The sequence below is a fragment of the Scyliorhinus canicula genome, chromosome 14, assembly GCF_902713615.1.
Source record: "Scyliorhinus canicula chromosome 14, sScyCan1.1, whole genome shotgun sequence".
NCBI classification, from domain to species: Eukaryota; Metazoa; Chordata; class Chondrichthyes; order Carcharhiniformes; family Scyliorhinidae; genus Scyliorhinus; species Scyliorhinus canicula.
Genome location: NC_052159.1, coordinates 9,926,677 through 9,941,395, shown reverse-complemented (window position 1 = coordinate 9,941,395; position 14,719 = coordinate 9,926,677). Strand labels below are relative to the sequence as shown.

Genomic DNA, 14,719 nt, shown 5'->3' with positions numbered 1-14,719 from the left:
CAAAAATGAAATGAAAATCGCTTATTGTCACAAGTAGGCTTCAAATGAAGTTACTTTGAAAAGTCCCTAGTCACCACCTTCTGGCGCCTGTTCAGGGAAGCTGGTACAGGAATTGAACCGTGCTGCTGGCCAGCCTTGGTCTGCTTTCAAAGCCAGCGATTTAGACCTGTGCTAAACCAGCCCCTTGACAAAAATGGTATGTTGGCCTTTCCTGGTGAGAGAATTCGAGTACAGGAGCACGGGCAGCACGGTAGCACAGTGGTTAGCACAGTTGCTTCACAGCTCCTGGGTCCCAGGTTCGATTCCTCGCTTGGGTCACTGTCTGTGTGGAGACTGCACATACTCCCCGTACCTGCATGGGTTTCCTACGGGTGCTCCGGTTTCCTCCCACAGTCCAAAGATGTGCAGGTTAGGTGGATTGGCCATGGTAAATTGCCCTTAGTGTCCAAAAAGGTTAGGAGGGGTTACTGGGTTGCAGGGATAGGGTGGAGGCGTGGGCTTAAGTGGGGTGCTCTTTCCAAGGGCCAGTGCCGACTCAATGGGCTGAATGGCCTCCTTCTGCACTGTAAATTCCATGATTCTACGTCTTGCTGCAATCATACATGGCCTTTGTTGAGACTACACCTGGAGTATTGAGTGCAGACTTGGTCTCCTTCTCCGAGGAAGGATGCTCCTGCTCTAGATAGAGTGAAGCAAACGTTTACCAGACTGATTTCTGGCACGGCACGACAGACGTATCAGGAGAGACTTTTTTTGTTATTTGTACATGGGGATGTGGGCGTCGATGGCTGGGCCAGGATTTACTGCCCATCCCTGAGGGAATTTCAGCGTCAGCCCATGGCTGTGGGTCTGGAGTCACATCTAGGCCGGACCGGGTAAGAATGACAGATTTCCTTCCCTAAAGGTCATTGGTGAATCAGATGGGTTTTTACAATGGTTTCATGGTTGTCCTTAGACTTTCAGTTCCAGGGGTGGGATTCTCCTTTTGCCGGTGCCAGAATCGGGGGAGGCGATTGGGCAGAGAATTTGTTCCGACGGCGAAATTGGGGCAGGTGCCGATTTGCCGGCAAATCACAATGCTCCGTCACCTGGACAGCCGCATTAATGCATTCCGGAACTCACGTACAGTAATCACTATTTGCATATCATTAGCGGGTCCAACCCGGCATTCTCCGGGGCCTCCGTGATTCACCGCCTCCGATGGGCCGAGTTCCCGACGGCGAGGTTCACTTGTGCTTTTAAAAATGGTGAAACCGGCGTGGCGGCTGCTGAGGGAGAGAGAGAGGGGGGGTGGGGGGCTACAGAAAGTGCCCAACATTGCTGACAGTTGTGCCGCTGGCCGGGGGGGGGGGGGGTGGGGGGGGGGGGGGGGCTTCTGCCAGGGTCGGGTGGAGTAGTGGGGGGTGGCCGGGGCGGGGAGTAGCATGGACGGGCACGGAACACCATTGCCGCAGCCGGCAAGGCAGCCATACAGCTGCGCACACCGCTAACAGCCGTCTTAGCACCAAGTACTGCAGGTCGTATAGGTCCCCCCCCCCAGGGCACTCCCCTGGGTGCCCTCTGACCCCAGCTGACCCATCAGCTGATTGGGCACGTTCGAGCATAACCAGTGCCGTCTTGATGGTTGGGATGGCTGTGTGTGGGGAGTGTAATGTGTATAATGTGGCTGCAGCTTGTCCGCCCCCTGAGCGTCAATTACGCACCTGGCGAATCCGGTACCATTTTCAGTGGAATCGAGTGTGTTTCACGCGGCACCGGTTCTAACCCCTCAACGGTAGCGGTAGCGGTCCAGGTGCGGCACCAGTTTTTCTGTCGTGAACGTCCACGGATTCTGCGATGGGGTCAACACTTAGTCTCAGAAACGGAGAATCACACCCCAGATTTTAATTGAATTCACATTTCACCATTGGCCCTGGTTGTATTTGAAACCATGTCCCCAGACTGTTACCCTGGGTCTCTGGATTACTTGTCCAGTGACAATAGCACTAATAATAATCTTTATTATTGTCACAAGTAGGCTTACATTAACACTGCAATGAAGTTACTGTGAAAAGCCCCTAGTCGCCACATTCCGGCGCCTGTTCGGGTACACAGAGGGAGAATTCAGAATGTCCAATTCACCTAACAGCACGTCTTTCGGGACTTGTGGGAGGAAACCGGAGCACCCGGAGGAAACCCACGCAGACATGGGGAGAACATGCAGACTCCGCACAGACAGTGACCCAAGCCGGGAATCAGACCCTGGACCCTGGCGCTGTGAAGCAGCAGTGCTAACCACTGTGCTACCGTGCCGCCACTGCCTTCCCATCCGAGTCGGTTAGGATTATATTCACTGGAGTTGAGAATGAGGCTGGATCCCATAGAAACCTATAAAATTCTGGCAGGAGTAGACAAGGTAGATGCAGGAAGGATGCTTCCGATAGTGGGGGATCCCAGAGCTAGAGGTCACAGACTGAGGATCTGAGGTAGACCATTTAGGATTGATGTGAGGAGACATTTCTTCAACCAGAGAGTGGTGAGCCTGTGGAATTCGCTATCGTAGGAAGTTGTTGAGGCCAAAACATTGTGGGCTGGATTATTCCACCCTGCCCGCCGCAAGATAGCCATGGGCGGCACGTGGACCATGTAAAGGTCCATTGATCTCGGGCAGGAATGTCCGGTTGCTAGGCAGTTACGGCAGGAGAATCCCGCCCTTTATGTTTTCAAGAAGGAGTTAGATATAGCCCTTGGGGTGAAAGGGATAAAAAGATATCTGGGAAGACGGGATTAGGCTACTGAGTTGAACGACCAGCTATACCTAGAGACATAGATACATAGAAATAGGAGCAGGAGGCCTTTTGGCCCTTCGAGCCTGCTCCGCCATCCATCACGATCATGGCTGATCATCCAACTCAATAGCCTAATCCTCCTTTCTCCCCATAGCCTTTGATCCCATTCTCCCCAAGCGCTATATCCAGCCGCCTCTTGAATATATTCAAAGTTTTAGCATCAACTACTTCCTGTGGTAATGAATTCCACAGGCTCACCACTCTTTGGGTTAAGAAATGTTTCCTTATCTCTGTCCGAAATGGTTTACCCTGAATCCTCAGACTGTGACCCCTGGTTCTGGACACACCCATCATTGGTAACATCTTCCCTGCATCTACCCTGTCTAGTCCTGTTAGAATTTTATAAGCCTCTGAGAGCCCCCCTCATTCTTCTGAACTGCAGCAAGAAGATTTCCCCACCTAGTCAATCTCTCCTCATATGATAGTCCCGCCATCCCTGGAATCAGTCTGGTAAACCTTCACTGCACTCCCTCGAGAGCAAGAACATCCTTCCTCAGAGAAGGAAACCAAAACTGCGCACAATACTTCCAGGTGTGGCCTCAACAAGGCCCTGTATAATTACAGCAACACATCCCTGTTTCTATACTCGAAACCTCTCGCAATGAAGGCCAACATACCATTAGCCTTCTTTACCGCCTGCTGCACCTGCATGCTTACCTTCAGCGACTGGTGCACCCAGTTAGGACACCCCAGGTCCCGCTGCACACTCCCCTCTCCCAATTTACAATGATTCAGGTAGTAATTTGCCTTCTTGTTTTTGCTTCCAAAATGAATGACCTCACACTTATCCAAATTATACTGCATCTGCCATTGATTTGCCCACACGCCCAACCTGTCCAGATCTTGCTGTAGGATCCCTGCATCCTCGTCAACAATTCACCCTCCCACCTAATTTGGCATCAGGTGCAAACTTTGAGATGTTACATTTTGTTCCCTCATCCAAATCATTAATATATTGTGAATAGCTGGAGTCCCAGCACCGATCCCTGTGGTAGCCCAAAGGTTACTCCCTGCCAATTTGAAAAGGAACCATTAATCTCTACTCTTTGTTTCCTCTCTGCCAACCAGTTTTCTATCCACCTAAATACATTTCCCACAATCCCATGCGCTTTAATTTTGCACAATAATCTCTTATGCGGGACTTTGTCAAACGCCTTCTGAAAGTCCAAATATACCACATCGACTGGCTCCCCCTTGTCGACTGTACTGGTTACCTCTTCAAAGAATTCCAACAGATTTGTCAAGCATGATTTTCCCTTCATAATTCCATGCTGACTCTGACTGATCCTGCCACTGCTTTCTAAACGTTTCGCGATAAACTCCCTGATAATGGATTCAAGCATTTTCCCCACTACCGATGTCAGGCTTACTGGTCCATAATTCCCTGCTTTCTCTCTACCACCCTTTTTGAATATCAGAGTGATGTGAGCTACCCTCCAATCTGCAGGGACAGTTCCAAAGTCTATAGAATCCCGGAAGATGACCAGCAATACATCCACTATTTCCAGAGCCACCTCCTTAAGCGCTCTGGGATGCAGATTCTCAGGCCCTGGGGATTTATTCACTTTCAATCCCATCAATTTTCCCAGCACAATTTCTCCACTAATGTTGATCTCCCTCAGTTCTTCCCTCTCTCTAAACCTTTCATTCTCCAACAATTCTGGGATCTGATTTGTGTCCTCATTTGTGAAGACAGAACCAAAATATGTATTCAATTGCTCAGCCATTTCTTTGTCCCTTATTATGCATTCCCCTGTTTCTGTCTGTAGTGGGCCTCCATTTCTCTTTACCAATCTCTTTCTCTTCAATTATCTGCAGAAACTCTTAGTGTCAGTCTTTATGTTCCCTGCAAGCTTCCTTTCATACTGTACTTTCCCCTTCTTAATCAATCCCTTCATCCTTCTTTGCTGAATTCTAAACTGCTCCCAATTCTCAGACCTATTATTTTTCTTGGCCAATCTGTATGCTTCTTTACAACCATTTCTAGGGGCTGGTTTAGCACAGGGGTAAATTGCTGGCTTTTAAAGCAGACCAAGGCAGGCCAGCAGCATGGTTCAATTCCCGTACCAGCCTCCCCAAACAGGCGCCAGAATGTGGTGACTAGGGGCTTTTCACAGTAACTTCATTTGAAGCCTACTTGTGACAATAAGCGGTTTTCATTTAATTTTTTCGCTTTTATTTCTTCCTTGTATCGGATACTGTTTCTAATTTCCTTTGTAAGCTATAGATTAGCCCTCTTACCCCCTTTTCTTTTGTGCCAGACAGGAATGAACAGTTGCTGTAGTTCTTCCATGCGTTCCTTGAATGTTTGCCATTGTCTACCCATTGTCATCCCTTTAAGTAACTCTCCCCAATCTATCAAGGCCAACTCATGCCTCATATCCTCATGGTCCCCTTTATTGAGATTCAGCACCCTCGTCTCCAAATCAACTACTTCACTCTCCACCTTGTTAAAAATTCTATCATGTTATGGCCGCTCATCCCCGAGGAGTCTCGCACAGCCATATTGGCAATGTTCCCTTCTCATTACACAGTACCCAGTCTAAGATGGCCTGCTCTCTGGTTGGTTCCTCCACATGTTGGTCAAGAAAACGATCCTTTATACCCTCCAGGAATTCCTCCTCTACGGCATTGTGGCTAATTTGATTTTCCCAATCTATGTGAAGATTAAAATCACCCATGATCACCCATATTCACTTATTACATGCATCTCTAATTTCTTGTGTAATGCCATTCCCAACCTCACCAGTACAGTTTGGGGGTCGATATGTGACACCCACTAATGTTTTTTGTCCCTTGGTATTTCTCAACTCTACCCATACAGATTCCACATTGTCAGAGCTAATATCTTTTCTCACTATTTATGCCTGTCCTTCCCTAAATACCGAGAACCCTGAGACATTCAGTTCCCATCCCTGTTCACCCTGCAGCCATGTCTCTGTAATCCCAATTATATCATACCCATTTATATCTATCTGCGCGATTAGTTCATCCACTTTATTGCAAATGCTCCATGCATTAAGGCACAGGGCATTTAAGTTTGTCTTTTTCACAATGCTTGTCTTGCTCCCAATATTTTTCTCTACTGCCCTGTTTGAATTTTGTCCTTGGTTTCTCCACCTATCACTTTTCTTATTCACTTCTCTACCTTTTGCCTTTGTCCTTGCTCCCTCTTTCTCTGACTCCTTGCGTAGGTTCCCATCCCCCTGGCATTGTAGTTTAAACCCTCCCCAGCCGCTCTAGCAAATAGCCCCCCTAGGACATCAGTTCCAGTCCTGCCCAGGTGTAACCCGTCCAGTTTGTACAGGTCCCGCCTCCCCCAGAACCGGTCCCAATGCCCCAGGAATCTGAAACCCTCCCCCTGCCACCATCCCTTCAGCCACATATGCATCCTATATATCCTGTCATTTCTACTCTGACTAGCACGTGGCACCGGTAGTAATCCTGAGATCACTACCTTTGAGGTCCGATTTCTTAACCCTTCCTAGCTCCCTGTATTCTGCTTTTAGGACCTCATCCCTTTTTTAACCTATGATCATAATGAACGGTGGATCAGGCTTAAAGGCCAACAAGGCCTCCTCCAGCTCCGATTTTCCATGTTTCCATGTTTCTAGGAATGAAATAGATCCCACAGCCTTTGTTTTGAAGAACAGAAAGCGGACTTTGCTCTGCTGTCTAGAGTCAATACTTTTCATGTTGCTGTATTGGGATCTTGCTCTGCATGCATTGACTGCTGCATTCCCTACAATACAACCGTGACTGCACTTCAGAAGTGCATAATTGGCTGTAAATCTATTTGCTCTGCGAGGCCCTGCCTGCCTCGTTTCTCCTTTTAAACACACTTTTACAAACCTAACCTCGCTCTTTGATCAAGCGTTTTGTCATTTGCCTGATATCTCCTTGTGTGCCTCGAAATGTTTTTATAACGTTCCTGTAAAATACCTCGAGACATTTTATCATATTAAAGGTGCTGTATAATATAAGTTGCTGTGATAAAGTGCTTTGGGACTTTCTGACGAATAGTCTTTCAACTGTGCAGCAACCTAGAATTTCTCAGACAAGACGAGCACAGGATGGCACGTTGAATATATCCCATACACTTGGGTCGTGCATGGAACAAAAGAGGAGATGTTGGTTCTGACGTGGAGAAAAGCATTATGAAAATGCAGGCCGTGACATTCAATGGCATTCCCATCACTGAATCCTCCACTATCAACATCCTGGGGGTTACCATCGACCAAAACTGAACTGGACTAGCCATACAGTCCAGACTAAACATATAGGGGCTGGTTTAGCACAGGGCTAAATCGCTGGCTTTTAAAGCAGACCAAGGCAGGCCAGCAGCATGGTTCAATTCCCGTAACAGCCTCCCCAAACAGGCGCCGGAATGTGGCGACTAGGGGCTTTTCACAGTAACTTCATTTGAAGCCTACTCGTGACAATAAGTGATTTTCATTTTTATATAAATACTGCGGCTACAAGAGCAGGTCAGACGCTGGGAATACTGCGGAGAGTAACTCACCTCCTGACCCCCCCCCAAAATATAGCCTACATGCAATTTTTTATTTGCTCATGGGATGGGCTGACATTTAGTGCCCATCCCTGAGGACATTTAAAAGTCAAGTGCGTTGCTGTGGGTCTGGTGTCACCTATCTGCCAGACCAGGTAAGGACGGCAGATTTCCTTCCTTAAAGGACATTAGTGAACCAGCTGGGTTTTTATGACAATTGTCAATGGTTTCATGGTCATCATCATTACTGCATTCAAATTTCACCATCTGCCATGGTGGGTTTTGAACCTGGGTCCACAGAGCGTTACCCTGGTTACTACAGTGACAATACCATCATGCCACTGCCTCCCCACAACTCCCACAAGTCAGGAGCGTGATGGAATGCTCCCCACTTGCCTGGATGAGTGCAGCTCCAACAACGCTCGACACCATCCAGGGCAAAGCAGCCCATTTGATCGGTACCCCTTCCACAAAAATTCACTCCCTCCACACCGACACAGTGACAGCCGTGTGTACCATTCACAAGCTGCACTGCAGCAACCCGCCAAGGGTCCTTCGGCAGCATCTTCCAAAGAGCAGACACATGGGAACACCACCACCTGCAGGTTCCCCTCCAATCCACTCACCATCCTGACTTGGAAATATATCACCGTGCCTTCACTGTCACTGGGTCAAAATCCTGGAACTCCCTCCGTAACAGCGCTGTGGGTGTACCTACACCTCAGGGACTGCAGTGGGTTCAAGAAGGCTACCTTTGCAAGGGGAATTAGGGTGGGCAATAAATGTTGCCCCAGCCAGCAATGACCACATCCGATGAAAGAATACATTTTTAAAAAATGCACTGATTATCCAGAGTTACCAATTGTGTCTTTGTCATATAAGTCACTTTGCTGTAAAAGACCCCTGTTGGGTTATTACAACCACATCGAGAAGGGTTCACGGTCTTTTTAAAGGTGCCAGATGTCAAAATGACCAAATTGATCAAAATCCAACCTCATCACTTGCTATGATGTGATAGGAGCTCACCTCCTTTGAGTTACTGTTGAGTGAGCTTTGTGTTACCTTAATCTCAGAGAGTTAGTCCAGAAATTAGGGCTAGGCCGTTCAGGAGAGATGTTAGGAAGAATTCTTCAGTCAGAGGATGGTAGACGTTTGGAGCTCTCTCTCACAAACTGCAGTTGAAGCTGAAATATCAATTTTAAATCTGAGATAGATAGATTTTTGTTAAGCAAAGGGACATGGGCCCAAAACATATGGGGCGAGATTCTCCACAAATGCGGAGAATGGTAAAGGCTGCCGTGGGACAGGCCGTGACCCACGGCAGCCTTCACGCCCACTTCCGGGGGCCGATTCTTCCCCCCCGGGCGGGGCTAGGAGCGCGTCCCCGTGCGTCACGGCGGCGCGGCCTTGACGACGGTCGTCAAGGCCGCACGTCAAGCGCCACGGCAGCTGACGCGGCCGATGACGTCAGCCGCGCATGCGCAGGTTGGACAACGCCAACCCGCGCATGCGCAGTTGGCGTCTTTCTCCTCAGCTGCCCGGCAAGACGTGGCGGCTTGATCTTGCCGGGCGGCGGAGGGGAAAGAGTGCGCCTGTTTTGGACGCTGGCCCGACGATCGGTGGGCACCGATCGCGGGCCTGTCCCCTCCCGAGCACAGTCGTGGTGCTCCCGCGCCAGTCAGGCCTCTAGATGCCCCAAACGGGCATCTGCCGCCCGTTTCACGACGGCAGCGAGCAGGTGTGTTTGCTGCCATGGTGAAACGGGCGTGAAGGGCCGGCCGCTCGGCCCATCGGCCTCGGAGAATCGGCGCTCGCCGTACAAAACGGCGAGTGCCGATTCGTGGCGTGGGTCGGGTGTGGGGGGAGGGGGGGGGGGAATAGCGGGAGGGCGTGAAAAATGTCGGGAGGCCCTCCCGCTATTCTCCCACCCAGCGTGGGGGCGGAGAATCACGCCCACAATGTCAGGCCACAGATCAGACATGGTCTCATTGAATGGCGGGACAGGCGCTCGGGGCCTACTCCTGTTCCTATGTTCCTTAATTCTACCATTGCATTGTTTTTCGTCTGCATTTCAGTCAGATATCCTGTGGGCCTCGAGTGAATTAGGCAGTCTGGTGCCAATTGGGGACAAATCACTGGAACTTTCACATGAAAATACAAAGCTAACAGGCAGGAAAGGACCAATTGGCCTACTTAGTGTGGAAGCGCCCTTCATTTATCGCTCACTGACTCTAGTTGCTCATGGCTAGACAATTCCCCTCCCCTCCCACCTCCACCCTCCTCCACAGACACAAAATCTCTTGGGAGAGGCAATAACAGAGGGAAAAAAGTGCCTCGGCTAACAAAGGGGAAAATAATAGCCTGGGAAAATTCTTCTCCGATGCCCTCTGGCCACTGAAAGACGTGTGGTAGGTCCGTTAGTAACGATTTGAACACTAAATTAGACATGGAATTGAGGCTGGCCTGAGGCTTGTTTTGCATAAACAGGCTTTAATCTTCAGAGCCTAGGTTTGAACCCAAGGAAGCAACTTCTATTTGTTAAGAAAACTAATATTTAGCTTGGCAGAAATATTGTTAGTGGATTCACGTTTGCGAATGCACCATCGCCAAGGTTTGTTTTCTTTACAATTAAAGGGGAGAAACTCGCACGAAAGGGCCAAAGGCCATCCATTGGCAGGGTTAGAGAGAAAGAGAGAGCAGTGGTGGAATGAAACTAAACTTGCTTTGAAAAACTTGACTGCTGCAGGGGGAGAACAATAGAGGAGAGGGAAAGGGACGCCAGCCAAAGTATTTCTGGCATTGTTTGGATTTGCAAATTGTTTACAATACCAATTAACTTTGTCTTGTTTTTCCTTTGCCCTTTGTAGATAGAGGCGGAAGCATTATGCCAGAACAGAGGTCTTAACATAATCCCCACGGGTCTCCCCTTTAACATATGGAAACTGGATTTATCTGTTAATCGCATCAAGAGGCTAATGATGGAGAATTTGACTCTCTATAACTTTCTTCAGCACCTGGACTTACAGTCCAACCACCTGGCGTTTATCCAACCAGGTGCCTTTGCCAGCCTGAACCACCTGGAGGTGCTTAACCTTGCAAACAACCTCTTGGATCTCAGCAAGCATGGACTTGGCAGGTTACCATACCTGAAAAGGTTAGAGTTGTCAGGAAACAGCCTTTACACTGACGTTGTTGAAGATTTTTTAAAAGAGGCGCCTTTGCTTGAGGAGCTCTCCTTAGCCAGGAATAGCATCACAAAACTTTCAGACCAAACGTTCCAAGGGACTCCCTCTTTGAAGCACCTAAACCTGCAACACAACATCATCATCGAGATAGAGTCGGGGGCGTTTCAATCGCTCTCCAATCTGTCCGTGCTGGATCTGGCCATGAACTCCATACCCTGCATTTCTGACTTTGACCTCAAGCAACTCCAAGTCTTGAACTTGAGCAAGAACAGCATTGAGCACTTCCTCACGACCGAATCCGATGATGAGTACTGTCTGCAATGGTTGGACCTCAGCGATAATAATTTGCTCTATTTTCCAGTTTTTCCAAAGAGGAACCGCCTCCAGCACCTCGATCTGTCACGGAATTCAATCCAAGGGTTTTATCCACCATCCTCCCTACTGGAGGGGAGTGCCGATCAGAACTTAACTAACGTCACCAAGTCCTCGCCGTCGCTGTACTTGACCGAATTGGTCTATTTGGATCTGAGCTATAACGAGATAACTTCCATTCCATGGGATTTCTTCCGAAGCATGCATTCGCTAAGGTTCCTTAACTTGAGCAAGAACTGCCTCCACAGTTTTGTTATTGGCGAGATGAATGTGCTGAACTCGCTGGTGGAGCTGGACCTGAGCACCAACGCGTTGCAAAACCTTTCGCTGGCTAGGAACAGCCTCAACCGTCTGGAAAAACTATCCCTTCAAGACAACTACCTACAGAATCTACCTTCCAATATTTTCAGGGCTCTTAACAGAATCCGAATCCTCAACCTTTGTAACAACAAAATCAACATCTGTGGAGGCACCCATAAGCATGAGGAGGGCATGAATGGGTGTGTGTCTTTCTCTAGAATTATTGCACTTGGGTATTTAAATCTGCAGAAGAACAATATTCAATATTTACCTCCCCACGCATTTCATCAGACTCCCCTTGTGGAGTTAGACATTTCCATGAATCCTGGGATACACATTCATCCCGAAGGGTTGTCAGGCCTGGAGGACCTGTTGACCTACCTGTCTTTGGAAGATAATGGGCTTCCTTCACTCAGCGTGAACCTATCGTACTTTTCCAATCTCAGAACCTTAGACCTGTCTGAAAATCGGTTGACTGAGCTTCTCATCACCAGCAAGAGCTTGCCTTTAGAAACCATGGATCTGCGCAACAACAGTTTCACTGCCCTGCAGGAGACGTCCCTGAAGATGTTGAATGGGACCCTGCGGACCTTGCTGCTCTCCGGCAACCCCTTTGATTGCTGCCAGTCCGCCTGGGTCGGGCGGCTGGCCTGGGTCAACATCGTGGACAAGTGGTCAGTTCTGTGCCATTACCCAACTGGGCACCCACAAACACATCTGTTCAACGCTCAACCCAGCCTCTGCAAAGAGGTCACACAAGACTGGACAGTGTGGAGTCTGTTATTGCTAATACTAATGATTGTAGCTTTATGTGCCATTGTCGTCAGTCTGGGATGTTGTATGGCACGGAGGCAGAAGGTCAATGGGATATTCCTGCATCATGTAAAAGCCTAGGCGATGGGCCTTTTTTATTTTCTTTGTCAATGTTTAAATGAAGTGAAATGAGGGGAATAAATGTTTTATATAATCAAATTCATATCTCACGGCCATCACTACACAAGGGTTTTGTAAAGAAAGCCAGTCGTTTTGTTCTGGTTTTCCTGACCTTGATAACTTGGCCTTCTCCTCAAGTACTATAGAGGTTTGCAGTAGCTACCAATTGACAGAAGCTTAATTGCTTCTTAATTGACTTCACACTGTGCCCCAGATCATTGCTCTGAGATTACCTTCCCCATATGGAGACTATGAGAATAGGGGCCTTTACATGAGGAGTCAGATTAAACGGGGATCTATCTCAGCACCTTAAGATCGCAACTCTGGCCCAGGCTGCAGAATACCCACGATAAATGGCATATAGGAGATCAGGTAGCAGATTCGATAGAAACTTTCAAAAGGGAAATGGATGAATACATGAAGGAAAAGTGTTTACAGGGCTATGGGGAAAGAGTAGGAGAGGTGATTGGATCCCTCTTTCAAAGAGTTGGCACAGGCAAGATGACCCAAATGGCCTCTTTAGGTGGTTTGTCGTTCTACATTAACCACAATCACCCATCCTAGTTACATTCTTAAAACTCTGTTGAACAAAATTGTTTTTCTGTTTGCCCACTGGAAATAAAGACTGAGTGGTTTGGGGGTAAAGCACAAAGAATAGAGGATCCTAAATTCAGTCTTTAGTTACTCAGCAATCTCAATCTTGTATTCAATCGCCCCACAAGGCTCCATAGGATTGAGACGAAAGAAAAGATCCTTGCTTTTGATCATTATCCAAGAGCCATGAGGGAATAGGATATGCAGATTTCATCAGGTGAACGGGAATGTCAGGAGACTCGTGTGGGGTATAAGCCACCAAGGAGCAGTTAGGTCATATGGTGCGTTTCTTTGCTGAGCGTTGATTATACAACCTTTCTGGGAAGTGTCTATGAATGGAAAAGAGCTGCGAATCACCCCACAGTCAAATTGCCTACCCATATTCAAAGCCTAGGGTTCCAAACACAAAGCAAGAGGACTCTTAGTGCCATGATCAAAAACAGAACACTACAAAATTCAGCAGAACAAAGAACATTTCAGAAAGGTCTTAAGTATTCAGTGAAGTGTCTCACATTATGTCTCACCTAAAATGTAGTGCCAAGGGATTATATCACTGAACTACTCATCCAAGAAGTATTGACTAATGATCAGAGACAAGAGTTTTTTAATGTCCTTCAGGGAAGGAAATCTGCCGTCCTTACCTGGTCTGGTCTTTATGTGATTCCAGACCCACAACAGTGTGCGACATTCTTCAATAAACCGAGTTTCTTGCTAGGCAATTTCAGAGTGGCAGTTAAGAAGGTGGCTCGCCACCACCTTCTCAGGGGCAATTAGCGATGGACAACACATGCTGGGCCTTGTCACAGCTTGCAAAGACATTTTTTAAGAAGTGCTTTTCCAGCTTGATCAACCTGTCCCAGGAAAGGTAGTTTCATAGTCACCTCCTGTTTACTTCCCTTCCACTTTTCCATTTGGTGGCATAGATGAGGTGCAAGATAATTGAGGTAGGGAAACATGGGGATGGACCATGATGAAGAAACCTCTTGAATGAAAATTCTTAAGAGTGGGGCTGGGAAGTACAGTCCAGAAGTCAGGCCGAGTTTGAAAAATGAAGAATCAGGGAATCATGGCTAGCACAATTCCATCTTTGGGCTTAGGGAAGAGTGAGAAAGATGGAAAACCCCACAGTTCACAAATGCTGAAGCAAATTAATGATGGGACAAGATGTGGCACTACTTCTTGATGTGCTTAGAAAACACAGTGAACAGTAAATGGATAAGAATTTCTCCATGCTGGTGCCCTTCATAGGAACAGGAGGAGGCCATTCAACCCTTCAAGCCTGTTCTTGCACTGTTCGATTGTAGTTGACCTGTGCCTTGACCTGGAGCTACATGTCTTGATTGTTTCAATATCATTGCCTAAATAAATTCTATCAATCCTCTTCCCAAGGCAGTGGCCAACTGTAATCTGGACGTAGTCAATCACATGAGTTGATAATGTTAATGTACTCATGTCACACCCTGTATCAGAACATTGGCAGGCTCGAGGGGCCAGATGGCCTACTCTTGCTCCTAGTTCTTATGTTCTTATTAGCTTGCCAACGTCATTGTGAATGTTAGACATGGCGAGATTTGTGTTGAGTATTCTGGTGTTTTGTTTATGTGGTTGTTTCTATGTTTTGAATGATAAGTATTACTGCAATGTATTGTATAAACAAGTGACAATGTGAGAGTTTATTTTCAGACAACTTTACCAATTCCTGCCTTGATACCATCCTTGATCAGACATGATTGTTTGTGTGTATCTTTATTACAAATGGGAAGCATCGTAACTGAAGGGACAGGCCACAGAAAATGGAAAGCCACCAAGACTGAAATGAGGGAGAGAGAAAGATCGATATATTTAGCCGCCTTTGTTTGCAGGGTTCTGGGGAGCAAGCAGGCGAGTTGGTCTAAGTGAGTTGCTCATTCAAAAAGCTATGATGCATGAGATGGGCCTCCTGCACTACAATCATTCACAACCATAGCACGTGCCAAAACGCTTCAAACATTCAATGA

At 47.6% G+C, this 14,719-nt stretch overlaps 1 protein-coding gene across 1 annotated transcript in view; it reads left to right on the top strand.

The window, feature by feature from the left end:
- Window positions 1–12,167, top strand: part of lrrc32 (leucine rich repeat containing 32) — a 36,371-nt gene extending 24,204 nt beyond the window's left edge. Inside the window, exon 3 of the mRNA XM_038818729.1 lies at window positions 10,206–12,167. Coding sequence (XP_038674657.1) covers window positions 10,206–12,089 — 1,884 coding nt within the window. The 3' untranslated portion in view covers window positions 12,090–12,167. The remainder of the gene's footprint in view (window positions 1–10,205) is intronic.
- Window positions 12,168–14,719: the final 2,552 nt, after the last annotated feature.